Consider the following 19,523-nt stretch of genomic DNA (forward strand, 5'->3'; position numbering starts at 1 on the left):
AAAGTCTAAGGAGAGACGTCTGTGGAGTGACAGTCCCAGGGGAATCGTGCTCTGTGACAGGACCAGACACCTGTGCTGTCAGGGCAGCCTGTGTGGGGATGGTCCTGAGAGAGAAGGTGAATGCAAGGGTCTCAATTAATTCCCATAACCATCGGCTTCTTGCTGCGGAGGACATGTGGGAATAGTTTGGAAACAAGGGGACCACAAAAAGCAGAATTTAATTATTCCATGTTTGAAAAACAATAGGAACATGTGGATCAGATTTAAAGACTAAATTCAGACACTTTTGCTTCAGAAATAAGCATCTCTCATGGTATATTTCTCACTAAGAGCAAAAGGAAGACATCTTTCATGTGTATTAGTAAACTTAATTTACTAGCTTTCATTTTAATACAAGACACATATATAATGTTTTCCAAAAATATTAAAAATATGAATTTTTAAAGGAAGATTCTTCCTCCCTAAAATTACATTTAAATCAATCTCTCTGGCAATATATGTCAAACTTCTAACCCATGCTACTTCCCAGGGTGACCTTACTTAAAAAACAATGTCTTTGCAGGTGAAATTAGTTAAGCTGAGATCATCCATTAGTAGGGTGACCTCCTGGTGAGATGGGCCTGGTTTCCTAATAAGGTGGTCGTGAGAAGACAGGGGATCACAGAGATAATGTCAGGTGCTGATGGAGGCAGAGAAGAGACTAGTGCAGCTGCAAGCCAAGGGCAGGAGAGAATCCAGGGGAAGAGAGAAACCTGCTTCAAGAGCAGCCCGGGAAGTGGGCTCATGGCTGAACAGTGTCCTGTTCTCAGCTAACGTGCATCTTATTTCTTGTACAGTTTGTAAAGGAGATGCCCCTTGCCCTTGATGGTTGGTGAGTTGTGTGTCCTGTCCCCACATGGAGACCCAAATAAAAGAACAAAGAGTGAGATGAGGTAGGAGCTGCTCTGAGGAGGGGCCTCACTCTACCCTTGGGCAGGGAGTGGACAGTGGTCAAGGTCCTAGTGGGGGCAGGAGCCTCTGTCAGGACCCCCTGGCATCTGGTCACAGACATGCTGGACTTGGACGTGGGCAGTAGGGGGCGCTGTGGGGGCTGTAACTGTGGGCTCTGTGGGGCTCAGCTGGGAACACAGACACCTGGCCCTGGACCCTGCTCAGGGCGGTCTGGGACCACCAGCAGAGTGTACTCTGGGCCCTTGGGGAGTCTCAGAAAAGCCCAGCCCAACCCCCCTCTCATAAGTGACACCCAGCCACTGTGGCTCACACAGGCTCAGGTGGGGTTGGGCTGGGCAGGGCGAGAGCAGCACATTTGCATGCTGGGGCCCTCTGTCTCCTCTGGGGCTGGAGGGGGGATAAGAGACACCTGCAGAGTGTCGGCCTCAGCAGAGCTCTGGGTGTCTGCACCATGGCCTGGACTCCACTCCTCCTCACCCTCCTCCTTCACTGCACAGGTCAGGACGGATCTCAACATCCACCCCCAGCCCACTTCCCACACTCATGCCTGGACTTTCCTTCCCTCTCGTCCTTCCTCCAGGCCATGATGGGTGTCTGTGTTTCCAGGGTCCCTCTCCCAGCTTGCACTGACTCAGCCGCCCTCTGCGTCTGCCTCCCTGGGAGCCTCGGTCAAGCTCACCTGCACCCTGGACAGTGGGCACAGCAGCTACACCATTGCATGGCACCAGCAGCAGCCAGGGAAGGCCCCTCGGTACTTGATGTATGTTAACAGTGCTGGAAGCGGCAGCAAAGGGGACGGGATCCCTGACCGCTTCTCAGGCTCCAGCTCTGGGGCTGACCGCTACTTGACCATCTCCAACCTCCAGTCTGAGGATGAGGCTGATTATTACTGTCAGACCGGGGACGCTGGTATTAACTCACAGTGACACAGGCAGATGAGGAAGTGGGACAAAAACCTCAGCCTGCTCAGGGTCTTGTTCTATGTTAATTTTCAGATTTTAAAATAAGTTCCATGTAGTCAAACAGTACTTGGGAGCTCCTCTCATTTAAAACATATCAAAAATCGTCAAGGATTTTACCACCCCCAAAAAAAAAATTAAAAAAAAAAACCAACTAGAACTAGTAAACAAATTGAGTGCAGGTCAAGGACATAATTCATATGCAAAATGAAATTATATTTCTGTATGCTAGCAGTAAACATTTGAAAAATGTAATAAAAATGTGATTGCAATTTAAATATTATTAATATGTATGCATGTGTGTATTATGTGTACATACACACATATAATTTAAATATCACCAATAAAAACAAAAACAAAATATTTGTAAAATTAAAAAAAAAAAAACATTTCTTCTCTCACTTTTCCATTCACTGTTCCTGTAGTCACAGGAAAACTAAAACAAAAATGAAAAAAGAAATCTGGTAATACTAAATCATTAATTATTAATTCAAATGGGCTAGAACCACTGTCCGTGGGGCTGGCCTTTTTCACTTGAAACGTGGAAAAGGAGCCTCTCCAGGCTCACATTTTTGTCAGTACCCAGGCACCGTCTCAGCACGTGGACAGTCCTACAGCATGAATTGTGCCCTTCTAGATGTCACAGCAGAGACCTCCCCTTCCCTCCAAGTCACCTGTGCTCAGGGCTGCCTGAGGTCCCCACATCCAGGAACCAGGCAGTGGGATGTGAAATGCAGCTGAGGACACAGGTCAGGAAGGAGTTCCAACCACAGAGCTGGCCTGGATCACTGTTTGGTTCCTGCAGCTGATTCTGTCACCTCAGGATAGAGGGTGGCTGTGGGGACAGCTCTGGGCCTGAGGCAGCAAACTTCCTTATGGGAGGTGATAGGGAAAGGGGAGGCTCCACCTCTCCTGGGGAATGCTGAGTCTGCTCCAGGGGAGTTGGGGGACGTAAGTCCCGTGAATGTGACTTTCCTGTGTGTCATCCCACTCAGGAACATGGGGACACCATGGGCGGGCTTCCCTGAACCCATGACACTGACTTCTGTCTGCTCCTCTCTGGCCTCATTTGGGCTTTTAACAGTCCAGGATGTGATGTAGAGTCTATGGGACATCAGGGACCAGGAGTGTCCCAATGTGTGCCTCGTGTCACTCTCCCTGTGGAGCTCATGGTGTGCACAGGTCATTGGGGGTGACCGTGGAGCCTGGTTACCAAGAGTCCCAGACAGAAAGCCCGAGTCTGTGACCAGACAGCAGTCTTGGATGTTCTGGGGTTCATCTGGATTCTACTTTGTCACCATGAACTCCCTGACACCTTTGCCTCTAGGGACAGGGTCAGGCTGACCCCTGCTGTCATGGCTGAATACAACCCAATGCCACAAAGCTCCCATCCATGGGGGAATGAGACCAGGGTCTACCCTTCATGTCCACCATCAAATCCATCCCTCACATGTCCCTGCCTTTTACCAACACCTGCTCAGGTTGTGGCTTTGCTGTCACTTGTGTTCCCAGAAAGTCCAATATTCTCAATTTGCCTCATCTTCATGGGGTCAATGAGAATCACACCTCCTCTCACTGGCTTCCCAGTGCAAATGGGACATTTGTCTGCAGAGGCTGTAAGAGCCACCCACATGTGTGTGTGGGGTATCACTGGGGATAAAAATGCAGCTTGTGTGACATGGCTTCCCAGGTCCCCTCTGCCCAGTCCCCTATGTGTCACCAGCATGTGTCCAAGTCTTTGTAGATCATTCCCTGAGCTCTGAAGCCTTAGGGAAGCTGGGCCCTCCTTATCCTTAGATGTGTCCCAGAGAAGTCCTGGATTCCCAGGTGCAGGATGAGCCCTCCATGTAGGAGATGGCTCTGGGACAATGCACTGTCACCTTCCCCACTTTAATTCCATAAACCCGCTTCTTTCTTCTCCCTGACTCTTTGGTTAGGAAGATGCTGGAATACACCTTAGTTGTTTGGGGATAAGAGGGATAAAAAGCACTGTTCACAGAGGGCTGTCACCTTGTCAAGCCAAGAGCCACCAGGGGACCTACTGTCTCTCTGTTCCCTGCTCATTCTGGCATCCTGATGAGCTCTTGGACACTGGGCTTTTCTGCCCCAGCAGGATTCCCAACCCTGCATGCCACCCGAGTGACCAGGGGCTGCGAGTGGGAGGAGTAACTGTCTAATAGGCAGGCAGTGTCCGTATGGGATGATCGGAAAGCACTTCCAGCAGTCTGTTCAGACAGAACCTCCAACTCCACGTCTGCCCCTCAGGAACTGACTGTGACAGTGAAGTCTGACCCTGAGGGACCTGTGGGCTCAGTATCTGCAAGGCCTGGCTCTGACTTGGCCTAGGGCTGGTGCAGAAGGGAAGTGAGAGGGAGGCTCAGCCATGGGCGACCCAGGTCCAGCTATTCTGTCAGGGGCTGAGCTCTCTGCAATGTGGGTCCTGCAGAGACAGACTCAGGGGATCTGAGGCCCCAGAGTTATGTGGAAAAGCAAAGTGAATTGAGCAGGGGGAGGTCAGAGGACAGATGTGTGTGGGGGAGCAGATGTGGTAATGGGTGTGCAACACGAAGAAGAGAGCATTTTTTGTGACCTATAGGTGTAAAAAGTGAGTCTAGATCAGTGACAAAGAGAAAGCATGGGAGAACCTGAGTGCTGAAGCCACAGGAGTCCTGGGTCTGCCCCTGAGGGTCCTTGGAAAGATCACATGATGACCACAGTCAGCAACCTCTCTACAGGGCTCCTGCATCCCACCCGCCATCCCTTCCAGAGCCTCTGGAGTGTGCAGGTCACACCCTCCCTGTGGTCTCTGTCCCAGCACCAGCTCCCAGGGGCAGGTCACACTCTGCCCTGAGTGGGGCTGCACAGCCCAGTGGAGAAACACAGATTTAAAGAAGGAGACACTTCTGCCCAGGGGGAGGGGAGGGTGAGCAGATGGGGGTATCAGGGCTTCTTTAGAGACCTGTGGACCAGAGCAGTGGTTCACCTCACATTTGCTCATTGACGCTCAGTCCAGGGGAGGACTTGGGGCTGCCTGAGGGCCCTGCCCAACCCAGGGGCTGTCCCTACATTCTGTGTCTGAAATAATGGAGTGTTTACTCCATGGCTCAGGGTCAAATTAAGGTGTGAAGTTCCCTTCAAAGGTGGTAACTCCTCTCAGTGCCCAGTGAGGAGAAAGAAGGTTCAGGAACAGCACCCCCAGGGCTCCCCTGCCTTTTCTCCCTCAGAATCACACTCAGTGTCTGCATCGCCCTGCAAGGTGTGCCTGGGATAGACAAATTTCATTCATTCATTCAGTCATTCATCCATCCATTCTTCTTTCTGCAAAGTAAGAGGAGGAGGGGGGCCCAGAGGGAGAGTTCGGCCCGAGGGCAGGTCCTGGGCATTGGGGAGCAGGCTCTGCTCTGCCCAGGGAGGAGGAAGAGGAGCAGCTCCTGGTGCCCTGCAGGGAGGGGCTGCCCTGTCCTCATTTGGTTTGCGACTCTGCTGACTTCAGGGGAGGCTCCTTAGGGAGGCTGAGCTCTCAGAACTGCCCTGTAAATTGCACATGGAGGGGGGTGGGGAGCCCAGGGGGAGGAGCTGTGTGGACACCTGAGACTAAGGCACACTCAGACATGGACACTGCCCGGCTCTGTCCAGGCCCTGTGACAGACACAGGATGAGCCCCACACATACTGTCCCTGTGTCTTTCTTAGGTTTGGACTTCCAGGCCCATAGGGCTTGATGACCAGAATCCTACAAATCAGAACTCCTGGAACTTTTGTGTTGTTGCCAAGAATGGCAGAGTTGTGCAGGATAATAAAGACTTGGGAGACTGAAGGGAAGCTATGTGAGCAGGACTTGAGCTCCCTGGGGCTGGAGGTGGGGCCTGCGGGGAGGGGCTCTGGTCAGGGGGCAGGTCCCTCAAGCCGGCCTGTGCCCTCCCTGCAGTAATGAGTGAGTTCTCCCTCTGTTAGCTCAGGGAGACGCGGTGGTTGGAAAGAGCCCGGCTCCCTCCTTCTTTCTCTGGCTCCTTCTCTGTCCTGTGACCAGCCTCTGTGCCCTCCTCTTGGATCGAAGGTTCCTGAAGCTCCCACTGAAATCAGATGCTGGGCCCATTCTTTCGTAAATTTTGAAGACTAGTGAGCCAAAGAAACCTCTTTTCTCTACAAATTCCTCAGACTCCAGTGTGCCTTGGTAGGAATGCTAAATAGATAGTCACAGGAATTAGTACTGAGGTGTGAGTTGCTGCTTTAAAAGCACCCAAAATCTGGACGCAGCTTTGGAACTGGGTAATCGGCAGAGGCTTGAAGAGTTTAGAGGACGCAGAGGAAGACAAGAGAGAAGCGATTTGGAATTCCATAGACACTTGTTAACTGGTTGTCACCACAGTACTAATGGAAATATGTACAGTGCAGACCAGGCTGATGAGGTTGCAAACGGAAATAAAGAATTTATTTGGAACTAGAGCGGCAAACGTCACCATTGTCACGATGTAGCAAAGAACCAGAGTGCAAAGTGTCGCTGCTCTAGGGCTTGTGGGAGGACGGCGTGAGCAGGGACGTGAGGGCAGCTGGCAGAATACATTTCTAAGCAATTTCTAAGAACTTTCCAAAAGGGTCACGGCAGAGACCGCCCCTTCCAACCCCAGTCATCATGCTCAGGGCTGCCCGAGGCTCCCTCCATCCCAGGGACCAGAAAATAGGAGGGAAAACGATGCAGCCTGAGGACTTGGGTCAGGACACAATTCCAGGCACTTAGCTGGCCTGGCTCACCTGCTGCTACTTGAACCTTCACCTGTCACATCAGGGTAGAGGTGGGTAAGGGGGCAGCTATGGGTTTAAAGGAAAGGCAACATGGGGGTCCAGGGTCCAGTATCCCCTTTGCAGCTGGAGACTATTTGCTTCTGCCCTGGCCCAGTAGGAGATGAGAGGCAGCAGGTGACAGTGACAGCAGGGCAAGGACCAGAGGGACCTGAACTGTAAAATGAAGATTTTTACTTAATTTTCATGAAGATAGACTCTATTGGACATTTTTTTTAGAGATAAATTCTCTGATACATGTATTAGAACTATTACTCAGACAGAGGCGTCTAGCATGAAATGAAATAAGGTAACTATGGGGGGAAAGTACAAAGCTGCTCCACAGGGCCCAGCTGAGTAGGGATGGGCACCTGCACTCAGCACCCGGAGCAGGACCGGGAGGAGACGGGGTGGGGGCGTGGACGAAGCTTGGAGAAGGTTAGTGTCCATGTCTTGGGGGGCACGAGGGGCTCCGAGCAGTCGAGATGGGCTCCAAATGCCTATGGGTCTGAGGAGGGTCGAGGGTCCTTGTGGATAGTGAATTGTTTTCTCCACAGGGACCAGAACTCCGTGAGAACGGTTTTGTCTTTGCTACTTTTCTGTTTCCTCACTGCTGCACCTGCAGGGTTCAGAGCACGGCTCGGCACAAAGGACACACTCAGCCCACATCCACGGAGTGAGGAGGTGGAGTCCCCTAAATGAGAATCCCAGGAAGAGGCTCGGGTCTGAGCCAAAGCCAATAATTTCTTCTGTCTGGACATTTGCCATTTGGGGTCCTGAGTTCATTCAAGATAAGATGTTAAGTAACAGCTTAGCCTACGGGGTCTACTTATCAAGAGAAGACGGTGGGCACGAGCCCTGGAGACGGTGACCAGTAGCATGGACTAGACCCCACGGGCTCCTGCAGAGACAGAGGAGAGGGATGTGATGGGCCTGCAGGTGCTGAGCAAGGAGGCCCCATATGCAAACTGACATTTTATTAAACTAAGAACCTGTAGTCAATTGTCAACAAAATATATTTCCCATGCTGATCATCAATGATGTGGTTAATGACAATCACATATTGAATTCTTCAGTCCCAAACCCTCACAGCCCCTGTGAGACAACTCAGGAGGGAAGGATGGAGGGCTGTGGGCTGTGTCCCCAGGAGACAGGAGTGTGCACCGAGAGTAGAGGGTGACGGAGTGAGGGGGTGTCCCAGAGTGTCAGTGTGGGCCGGGTGTGATTCTGACACACGGCACAGCCTGGCCCACAGCTGCTCACCTCAGCCACGCTGTGCTTCCTGCTAGCAGAGCAATTAAAACAGCTAAATGCACAGGAGACTCTGCTACGAGGTGATTCACGTGAGGGTGGTCAGAGTGTATTCCTGTAGGAGCAGTTTTATGTAACACTAATATATACGTATACTTTAAATCATATACCAGGGGAGTCATATGATCTTTGCAGGATTTTCTGTTGGGAAGAGAAGACCTTGAGTTGTCATCAATGCACATGTGTGTACCTCCCATAGTCTAAGATTCCTTCTGAGAATAAAAAGGTTACAGTAATAAATTACACTCTATCAGAAATACAATGTAGGGGAATAAGACCATCCATCTGTGACAGAAAGAGTGCCTGGGGAGCCGCAGTGACAAGCTGGGCCCTCAGGTGTCTGGACCATGAGGATGTGTGTGCTGAGACCAGCAGGGGGCGCTGGAGGACTGCCCTGTAGTCCCTACACACCTGCTCAGGGAGGACCAGTCACTCCAAGGAGCCTGAGCCTGGGCCTGGGCCCTGTGCTTACTGATGGGGACTCAAGGCTTTCTGACTTTTTCTTAGTTATTGTGTTAAAACATTTATATTCCACATTTAGTAAGTTTCACAAGTACCATTGTAAGATGCACCGTAGTTGTGGTCCCACCAACTACCCTCCCTCCATCCATCCCCCCCTCCACGGCCCTCCCCTCCTTTTCCCTTTTCTCCATATTCTTAGGCTATAATTGGGTTATAGCTTTCATATGAAAGCTATAAATTAGTTTCATAGTAGGGCAGAGTACATTGGATACTCTTTCTTCCATTCTTCAGATACTTTGCTAAGAAGTATATGTTCCAGCTCCATCCATGTAAACATGAAAGAGGTAAAGTCTCCGTCTTTTTTTAAGGCTGCATAATATTCCATGGTGTACATATACACAATTTATTAATCCATTCATGGGTCGATGCACACTTGGGCTTCTTCCATGACTTAGCAATTATGAACTGGGCTGCAATAAACATTCTGGTACAAATATCTTTGTTATAATGTGATTTTTGGTCTTCTGGGTATATACCTAGTAGAGGAATCGGAGGATCGAATGGCAGGTCTTTTTTTTAGCTCTTGAAATGTTCTCAAAACATCTTTCCAAATGGAACATATTAGTTTGCATTCCGACCAGCAGTGCAGAAGTGTTCCCTTTTCTCCACATCCACGCCAAAATCTCCGGTCTTGGGATTTTGTGATATGGGCTAATCTTACTGGAGTTAGATGATATCTCAAAGTAGTTTTGATTTGCATTTCTCTGATGATTAAGGATAATGAGCATTTTTTTCATATGTCTGTAGGCTGTGCGCCAGTCTTCTTCAGCTTAAGATGAGATCACTTGTCCTTTTCTTGCAAATACATTTGAGATCTTTGGAGATCACTTAGGGATTTAAAAATAGACCTTCCATTCAATCCTTCGATTCCTCTACCAGGTACATATCTGGAAGACCAACAATGACTTTATAACAAAGATATTTGCACCGGAATGTTTATTGCAGCCCAATTCATATTCATGAAGAAGCCCAAGTGCCCATCGATCCATGAATGGATTAATAGATTGTGGTACATGTACACCATTGAATATTATGCAAACTTGAAAAAAGATGGAGACTTTTCATTCATATAAACCTCTTTCATGTTTACATGGATGGAGCTGGACCGTATTCTTCTTAGCAAAGTATCTCAAGAATGGAAGAAAAAGTATCAAATGTACTCAGCTCTACTATGAAACTAATCTATACCTTTCATATGAAAGCTATAACCCAACTATAGCCCAAGAAGAGGGGGAGGGAAGAGAGGGAGGATGGCTGGAGGGAAGGTGATTGGTGGGAACACACCTACGGTGCATTTTACAAGGTTACATGTTAAATTTAGTAAGTGTAGAGTATAAAAGTCTTAACAGAATAACCAAAAAATGCGGTGAAGGCTATTTTAACTGGTTTGATGAAAACATTTCAAATTGTATATAAAACCAGCACATTGTACCCCATGACTGCATTAATGTACACAGCTATGATTTAATTAAAAAAAACAAAACTGAAAGACAGCTTATCTGAATGCCAGAAAGTGTGTCCTATTAGAAAGAGTGTGTCCATAATATTCAATTCTGGACATCAGATATGTTTTCACTCCCTTCTATGAAAACATGATTTCTATTATCAGTAAAGATTCAGTCCTAGTGATCAGATAGCAGCCAAACATATAACCCATATCAATGACAAAAAAAAAAAAGAAAATTCCCATCTTATTTATGAATGTAGCTGACAGCTCAAAAAATGTTATCCAATATATAAGTAAGCAGAACTCCAGTTACGTCAAGAAAGATTCATGTTGAACTGCAGGGAGCTGAAGCTAGGATGATGTGTGCTCTCCCTGTGTGGTAATGACCATGGGTGCTGGAGGAGCAGATATGAAGAGGTGCCGAGCCACAGTCAGATACCCTGGAACTCGGGTCACAGGGGGATTGCCAGGAGCTGAGTCTGGTGAGACCTTGGCCCCACCCCTCAGTATCTCAGGCCCTTGTAGGTACTGGTCTCTCTGGGCTTCCAGCACCTGCCCCTCTCAAGGTCTCTGCCAGCGGACATCAGCGTGAACAGTGGGGCAGGAAGAGCAGTGAAACTGATTTGTATGAAGAGCCTCCTCCTGCTAATTGTTCTGGGGAGGCATGAAAAGGACCCAAGGACACCAATTCCCAGCTGAGGAGTCTGGGGACATTGAATCTTTGTGAGTGTCTTCACCATGGCCTGGACAACGCTCCTTCTTGGGCTGCTCGCCTATAGCTCAGGTCAGGGGAAGGGACTCCGTATTCCTGGGAGGCCACAGAAAGTAGGGACTCAGGGTGACCCTCATCGCCATAGCAATAACTGTGTCTCTCCTGTGGGTTGCAGGGGCTGATTCTCAGACTGTGGTGATCCAGGAACCATCACTGTGAGTGTCTCCAGGAGGGACGACCACACTCACCTGTGGCCTTAGCTCTGGGTCAGTCTCTACGGGATATTACCCAGGCTGGTACCAGCAGGCAGCAGGCCAGTCTCCACGAACGCTTATCTACAGCACGAACAACCGCCCCTCTGGAGTCCCTGGTCGCTTCTCGGGCTCCATTGCTGGGAACAAAGCCGCCCTCACCATCACGGGGGCCCAGGCTGAGGACGAGAGCGATTATTACTGTTCACTGTACGTGGGTGGTGGCATTTCCACAGTGATTTAAACCCACGGGGAAGTGCAACAAAAACACCTGCTGCCTACAGCGCCTGAGCCCTCCCCAGCAGAAGAGAAGTGCGTTGGTGGGAAAGGCAGACCCCACAGCCTCAGCGTCTCCCTGCCCCTTCTCCTACCCAGGGGTCACTGCCATGTGCCTCCTCCAGTCTGTCCCAGGGTATATCCACCTCCCCAGTGTGACTCCTCCAAGACGAGCTCCCTCTTTCCCTCTCTGCATGGGATACTAGGGAAGGGGCTGTGCTCCAAAATACATAAACCCACAGTGAGACCCAGACACCCAAACAGCCAACACGACCAGCAAGCCTCTTCTTATTCAGGAGCATGAACAGACACATTCTCAGTGATTTCACTATGGACACCAGGGAATATTTGATGTAGTATTGAGAGGATATAATCAGCTGGGAGTTTGTTACAAATGCGACTCCTCAGCCTACACCAGGGCTTCTCAACCAGTGGGTCGCTTAAGACCATCCTACATATCAGATTTTACCTTATGAAGGTCATTGCTACTGGCCGTCATAACAGTAGCAAAATTACAGTTATGTAACAGCAACAAAAGTAATTTTATGGTTGGGGGTCGCCACAACTTGAGGAACTGTATTAAAGGTTTGAGGCATTAGGAAGCCTGAGAACCACTGTGCTGGAGACTGTCCAGGATCAGCATTAACTGGGCGGCTCCCCCAGGTCTCTGCTCGATCTGCAGACAAGGGGCCCACATTCTGCTTCCTGGTGATGGTGCGAGAGTCGTGTCATAGGTGTGGTCAAACCTTCCTTCTTCCTGCTGCCCCCAGAGACCAGGGAACTGTTAGGTTTCCCAGTTTATGCTTTTCAACTGAAAAGACACAAGAAAGATGTGAAAATAAGAAGATTTAAACCTATGATTATAAGTTTTGTTTTTATGATTGGAAGATGTTTGCTTTTGCCTCGCTTATTACCTCCCTTTATGTAGTTTCTGAAAGGCACAGTCTCTGCAGTTGTGATAAAAGAGAACGCAAGCCAAATGCTCGTAGCTCAGTGATATTATCAAGGAGCTATAGATACCGACAAGAAATGAGATGAGACCCCATTCCTGAGTGATGGGGTCTCAAAAGAAAGAATGAGGAAAGAGAAATAAATCTCATACTTGTTAGTGATCCCGAGAAAGCAGCAGGCAGCTGCGGAAGAACTCCTCCTCTAAGAGAACACACGTTACACTGAACCAGAACAACCTGGAAAAGCCAAAGGAAAACAGACTCTGTAACTAACAACAGTACCCTGGGTTCTAACATCTGTAGCCGTAACTATGTAGCTGATGTTGAACTGAAGGGAAAAAAGGTATAAAAGAGCCAGGAAATAAACTGTTCCTCAGAACTCAGCATTTCATGCCTTGAGGCACCTGAGTTATCGCCAGCGATTAAAGGTTCCCTCCTCTATACTCTTGCTGTAGGTGTCTGTTTTAATTCGCCCTTTTCCTGAACACTGGAACAGGCAGAAGCCTCTGTCAGGACCCCCTGGCATCTGGTCACAGACACGCTGGATCTAGACATGGGCAGCAAGGGGCGCTGTGGGGCCGTCACCGAGGGCTCTCTGGGGCTCAGCTGGGAAGCCAGACACCTGGTCCCTGGCTCTGCTCAGAGCTCACTGGAGTCAGCAGCTGGGTCCTCTCTGGCCCCCTGGGAGACTCAGGTCGGGCCCAGTATACACTCACTTTTATAAGAAATGATACTCAGACATTGGGGCTGCACATAGACCCAGGGAGGGTTGGGCTGGGCAGGGCAAGAGCAGCACATTTGCATGCAGGGCCCCTCTCTGTCCCCTGGGGCTAGAGGGGGGATAAGAGAGACCTGCAGCCTGTCTGCCTCAGCAGAGCTCTGGGGTGTCTGCACCATGGCCTGGACCGCACTCTTCTTCATCATCCTCCTTCACTGCACAGGTCAGGACGGTCCTCAGCATCCCGACCCACCCTCCCCAGCCCACTTCCCAAACCATGCCATGGCCTTCCCTCTGGTCCTTCCTCCAGGTTATAATGGGTGTCTGTGTTTCCAGGGTCCCTCTCACAGCTTGCACTGACTCAGCCGCCCTCTGCTTCTGCCTCCCTGGGAGCCTCGGTCAAGCTCACCTGCACCCTGGACAGTGGACACAGTGGCTATGGCATTGCATGGCACCAGCAGCAGCCAGGGAAGGCCCCTCGGTACTTGATGTGGCTTTACAGTGATGGAAGCTCCGACAAGGGGGATGGGATCCCTGACCGCTTTTCTGGCTCCAGCTCTGGGGCTGACTGCTACTTAACCATCTGCAACCTCCAGTCTGAGGATGAAGCTGATTATTACTGTGGAAGTGGTGACAGCAGTGTTTTTACATGATGACACAGGCAGATGAGGAAGTGTGACAAAAACCTCAGCCTGCTCAGGGTCTTGTTCTGTGTTAATTGTCAAATTTTAAAACATGTTCCATGGAGTCAAACAGTACTTGGAAGCACCTCTCATTTAAAATGTTTCTTCTCTCGGTTTTCCACTTACTGTTCCTGAAGTCTCAGGAAAACTATAACATTAATGAAAAAACAAACAAACAAGAAAACAAAAAAACCTCCTGTAACACTAAACATTGACAATTCAAATGCTCTAGAACCAGTGTCCGTGGGGCTGGCCTTTTTCACTTGAAACGTGGAAAATGAACCTCTCCGGGTTCACATTTTTGTCAGTACCTAGGGACCATCTCAGTAAGTGGACAGTCCTTCACATGGACTGTGCCCTTCCATTTGTCACAGCAGCGACCTCCCCTTCCCTCCCAGTCACCTGTGCTCAGGGCTGCCTGAGGTCCTTACGTCCTAGGAACCAGGAAGGGGGATGTGAAATGCAGGTGAGGACACAGGTCAGGGAGGAATTCTAACCACAGAGCTGGCCTGGCTCACTGATGTATTCCTGCAGCTGATTCTGTCACCTCGGGATAAGAGAGTGGGTGTGGGGACAGCTATGGGCCTGAGGCAGCAAACCTCCTGTGGGAGGTGAGAGGGGAAGGGAAGGATCCATCTCTCCTGGGAAATGCTGAGCCTGCTCTTCGGGAGTTGGGGGATGTAAGTCTCAAGAATGAGACTTTCCTGTGTCTCATCCCACTCAGGAACATGGGGACCCCATGGGCGGTCTTCCCTGAACCCATGACACTGACTTCTGTCTGCTCCTCTCCTGCCTCACTGGAACTTTTCAAGAGTCCAGTATATGATGTAGAGTCTATGGGACATCAGGGACCAGAAGTGTCCCAATGTGTGCCTCATGTCACTCTCCCTGGGGAGCTCATGGTGTGCACGGGTCATTGCGGGGGACTATGGAGCCTGTGTACTAAGAGTCCCCAGACAGAAAGCCTGAGTCTGTGACCAGACAATAGTCTTGGATGTTCTGAGATTCTCTGGACTCTCCTTTGTCACATGACTTCCTTGATACCTTTGACTCCAGTGACAGGGTCAGGTTGAATTGGTTGAATACAACCCAATGTCACGAAGAGCTCCCATCCATGGGTGGATGAGACCAGGGTCTACCCTTGATGGTCACCATCAAATCCATCCATCACCTGTCCTTGCCTTTGACCAACACATGCTCCAGTTGTGGATTCTGCTGTCACTTGTGCTCCCAGAAAGTCTGATGCTCTCAACTTGCCTCATCTTCATGGGGTCAAGGAGAATCACACCTCTCACTGGCTTCCCAGTGCAAAAGGGTCTTTTGTCTCCAGGGACTATAAGAGCTGTCCACATGTGTGTGGGGGTATCACTGGGGATAAAAATGTAGCTTGTGTGACATGGCTACCCAAGTCCCCTCTGCCCAGAACCCCTATATGTCAACTGCACATATGGAAGTCTTTCTACATCATTCCCTGAGCTCTGAAGCCTTAGGGAAGCTGGGCCCTCCTTATCCTTACAGTGTGTCCCAGAGAACTCCTGGATTCCCAGGTGCAGGATGAACCCTCATGTAGGAGATGGATCTGGGGCTATTCACTGTCACCTTCCCTACTTTAATCCCATGAACCTGATTCTTTCCTCTCTGTGTGTCTTTGGTTGGGAAGATGCTGGAATGAACGTTAGTTTTGGTGGGATAACAGTGATAAAAAGCACAGTTCACAGAAGCTGTCACCTGTTCAAGCAGAATCTGCCAAGAGCCACCATGGGACCTACTATCTCTCTGCCCCCTGCTCATTCTGGCTTCCTAATGAGCTCCTGAGCTTTTTTGCTCCAGCAGGATTCCCAACACTCCATGCCCCATTAGTGACCAGGGGCTCAGGGTGGGGGAGTGATTTCTAATAGGCAGATGGTGTCTGTCTTGGATGATCAGAAATCACTTCCAGCAGTCTGTTCAGACAGAATCTCCATCTGCTCATCTTCCCCTCAGAAACTGTGACAGTGAAGTCTGACCCTATGGGACATGAAGGCTCAGCATCTACAAGGCCTGGCTCTGGCTTGGCCGAGGGCTGGTGCAGAAGGGAAGCAAGAGGGAGGCTCAGCCGTGCGCGACCCAGGCCCAGCTTTCCCACCAGGGGCTGAGCTCTCTGCAGTGTGGCTCCTGCAGAGACAGCCTTAGGGGGCTGAGGCCCCAGGGTTATGATGAAAAGCAAAGTGAAGTGAGCAGGGGGAGGTCAGAGGACAGGTGTGGGGCAGATGTGGTAATGGGGTGCAGCATGAAGAAAAGATTACCTTTTGTGACACTTAGTGAGAGGACCCATGGGGACTAGAGCTGTGACAAAGAGAAGACCTAGTAGGTCCAGAACCCTTGAGTTGAAGAAGACATGGGCCTGTTCCTGAGGGGCCCTGGAGAAGATCACAGAACAACCATGGTGACTGTCCTTTATGCAGAGACATCTGTCCCTCCTGCTGTCCCTCCCAGGGCCTCTGGGGTGTACAGGTCACACCCTTCCTGTGTCTGTGTTCCAGCACCAGCTCCCAGGGGCAGGTCACACTTTCTACTGAGTGGGGTGGCAGAGCCCAGGGGAGAAGCACAGATTTGAAGAAGGGGCCTCCTCTGCCCAGGGGAAGGGGAGGGTGAGCAGATGGGGCATCAGGGCTCCACTAGGGGCCTGGGGAGCAGAGCAGAGGTGCTCCCCACACCTGGACTCCTCCCTTCCCCTGCTCCCTCCCTGTGCTCACTGAGGCTCTGGCCAGGTGAGGACTCCAGGCTGCCTGAGGGCCCCTTACGGTCCAGGGCCTCTGTCCCAGGCCCTGTCCCCACACTCTGTGTCTGAGATGGCAAGAGTGTTCACTCCATGTGCCCAGGGTGGGAGTAGAGGGTGCTGAGTCTAACCTTGAAATGGGCTAATGTCCTCTCAGTGTCCAGGGAGGAGGGAGAAGCGTCAGGGACGAGCACCCCCAGGGCCACCTCCCTTTTCTCCTTCACAGTCACACTCAGTTTCTGCATTGCCCTAGGAAGTGTGCCTGGGATGAGCAAATATTTTTCATTCATATTCTTCTCTATCTGCAATCTGTGTCAGTGGGGGGCTGGGTGGGGGAAAGTGTGCACTGGAGGGAGAGGCTGGACCTGAGGGCAGGTCCTGGCCACCTGGGGAGCAGGTTCTGCGCTGCCCCAGGGAGGAGGAAGAGGAGCAGCTCCTGATGCCCTGGAGAGAGGGGCTGCCTTGTCCCCACTGGGCTTCCTGCTCTGCTGCCAACAGGGGAGCCAGGCACCCAGTACTTTCCTATTCACATGGACTGGCCAGGGGAGCCCAGGGCCAGGAGGCTGTGCAGACACCTGAGGCTAACATGTGTGGGGCATGGAAACTGCCCAGCTGCATCCTTTCTGGGAGGGCACAGTGCACAGAGGGGCAGACGGGACACATGGGCAGGTCTGGTCTGGGCAGCAGAGGACACTGTGGCCTGTCTCTGAGGCCTGAGCTTTTGTCCCAGCTGGGAGTTCCACCTGGCCTGGCATGAGCCCTCTGCCCTGTGCTCACTGGGCCAGCAGCTGTGTCCTCACAGGCCTCTGGAGAACCAAAGAATAGGCCCACCCAGGCCCATCTCTCCCAGGGTAATCTTTGCAGGCAGCGGTGGCAGGTAAAGGCCAAGGAGGGCTGGGACAGCCCAGGGGGAGAGTGGTTTGCATGAATGGTTCTTCCCTCCCCCTGGGCTTCTGGAAGGGCTAAGAGTGACTAAGAGGGTTCCAAGCCCTGGTCCTCAGGATCCACAGCTGTGTGGGGGTCTCCATCATGCGTGGCCCCGCTCCTTCTCTTCCCTTCTTACTTATCCAGGCATCAGGCTGGGGATAAAAGGACCAGGGACTCTGGGTGTGTCTCTGTCCACTGACTCACTCTTCTCCCCCTGTGTCTGTCCTGAAGTTCAGAATCTTGGGCTCAGTCTCTGCTGACCCAACCACTTGTAGCCCCTGCAGCTGGGGGGAGGTGGCCTCCATGTCGTCCTGGAAGCAGTTGTGACACTGGGTGTGGCTTTTCCTAGAGGACCAGCAGCTCCCAGGGTGTGCTGACTCGAAACCCTGTTTTTTTTTTTAACTTCTTAATTTTTTATTAAATCATAACTGTGTAGATTAATGCATTTATGGGGTACAATGTGCTGATTTTATTTACAATTTTGAATCCTTACATCAAACTGGTTGACATAGTCTTCACCTCACTTAATTATCGTGTTAAGACATTGATACTCCACTCTTAATAGATTTGACATGTATCCTTGCAATATACACCATAGGTGAGATCCCACTGATTACCCTCCCTGCATCCACCCTCTCCCCCCCCTTCTCCTCTTCCCTCCTTCATCCTGGACTATACTTGTGTTTTATCTTTCATGTGAAAGTGTGAGTGATTATATATTGGTTTCATAATAGTACAGAGTACATTGGATACTTTTTCTTCCCTTCTTGAGATACTTTACTAAGAAGAATATTTTACAGCTCCATCCATGTAAACAAAAAAGAGGTAAAATCTCCATCTATTTTATGTCTGCAGACTATTCTATGGTGTAGATATACTACAATTGGTTAATCCATTCGTGGGTTGATGGGCGCTTGGGCTGCTTGCATAACTTGGCAATTATACATTGGACTGCAATAAAAATTCCGGTGAAAATGTCTTTGTTGTAAAGTGATTGTTGGTCATCTGGATACATACCCAGTAGAGTAATTGCAGGATCAAACAGTAGGGGCTCACTGCTGGGGAGAAGACCCACTAATGACCCACACAGAAGACCTGAAGTTGTATCACCTGTGGAGGCAAAAAGTGTTCCCAGGGCTGGGGGCAGTTCTGGGGAAGACTCCATTGTTGACGCAGAATGTGAAGATCTCCTGCAGCTCCTCCTTCAGCCCCAACGTTTCCAGAGAAGAAATGCAGGAGGTAGGTCACTAAGTGTACATGGGAGGCTCATCTAGTGAAGACGTCACTTCAGACCAAAAGTGTATTTCCCCTTCCTCAAGTCATAAGCATCACTGGGGCCTATGTGGCCACCTTCAAGGAGGAAGATCGTGACACAGGATGAGAGAGACGTGAGGCTTCAGGACCATTTCAGCAGATGGAAAACAGACTGTCGGAAACTTTATTTTCAATACAATTTGACTTCAAACTCTGAAAGTAAATAATTACAAAAGCAATGTGTATCATTTCTTCCTAGAGTGACAAAATGAAAACCAATAGAGAAAACTAATAAACAAACACCAGGGGATATTTCAACTCTATTGACAAAACCTCCAGGAGTGCCATGATATAATATCTGAAATGTCTTAGATACAATAAGAAATCACTTGTCATATCAAGAACAGGGAATAGAGGAAAACAGGATCCGCAGACATAGGCACTGAGATGATCTGGTGATGAAGTTGTATGACTGATGTGTGTAAGTCCGAAATCTGACAATTCTTTTCATCAGCTTTTTCAGATATTTTTGAAACAAATGGCAAAAGATAAAGTCTCAGAAAAATGTACAAATAATAAAAACTAAATGTAAAGTATAGAACAAATGTTTTAATGAAATAAAAGGTTTTTCTAAAATAACATTTTGTAAAGACTCGAGTACAAGTAAATATGAAACTAAATTTCAGGCACTAGGGAAGATGCTTCACTGAAGTAAAGAAAGTACGAACGACAGTTACCTCAGCGCAGCAGGGGGAGCTGTGGGTCTCCTCACGGCTGAGCCAGGTCTGGAAAAGTCAAATGTTCAAATTTAATGCTCCCTGGGCCTGAGCTCACTGGCCTGAGTTAGAGGTAACAGCAGGTGCTTCCTCCTAAGGGGCAAACTCAGAGCTCCCAGCACCCAGCCTGCCTGACACTGTTCCTGCTCACTGGGCTGGGTGACACAGAATCAGATTGTGCTGGTGCTGTTGGTGAAGGGCTCATATTCCCATAATGCACAACCCAACACACACCCTCCTCCCACGGAGC

The 19,523-nt window shown here is 49.8% G+C and overlaps 1 pseudogene and 3 gene segments (V, D, J or C); all 4 read left to right on the forward strand.

Moving 5' to 3' along the window:
- The window catches only part of LOC128584904 (probable non-functional immunoglobulin lambda variable 1-50), a 685,263-nt gene that overhangs the window by 152,221 nt on the left and 513,519 nt on the right, over positions 1 to 19,523 (forward strand).
- On the forward strand, positions 1,287 to 2,197 carry LOC128584927 (immunoglobulin lambda variable 4-69-like). The segment is given in 2 exon segments: positions 1,287 to 1,448; positions 1,558 to 2,197. Coding segments are annotated over 2 exon segments (366 nt in total).
- On the forward strand, positions 10,698 to 11,175 carry LOC128583436 (immunoglobulin lambda variable 8-61-like; annotated as a pseudogene).
- On the forward strand, positions 12,969 to 13,528 carry LOC128583437 (immunoglobulin lambda variable 4-69-like). The segment is given in 2 exon segments: positions 12,969 to 13,098; positions 13,212 to 13,528. Coding segments are annotated over 2 exon segments (363 nt in total).

Source organism: Nycticebus coucang, chromosome 4 (genome assembly GCF_027406575.1).
Source record: "Nycticebus coucang isolate mNycCou1 chromosome 4, mNycCou1.pri, whole genome shotgun sequence".
NCBI lineage: Eukaryota > Metazoa > Chordata > Mammalia > Primates > Lorisidae > Nycticebus > Nycticebus coucang.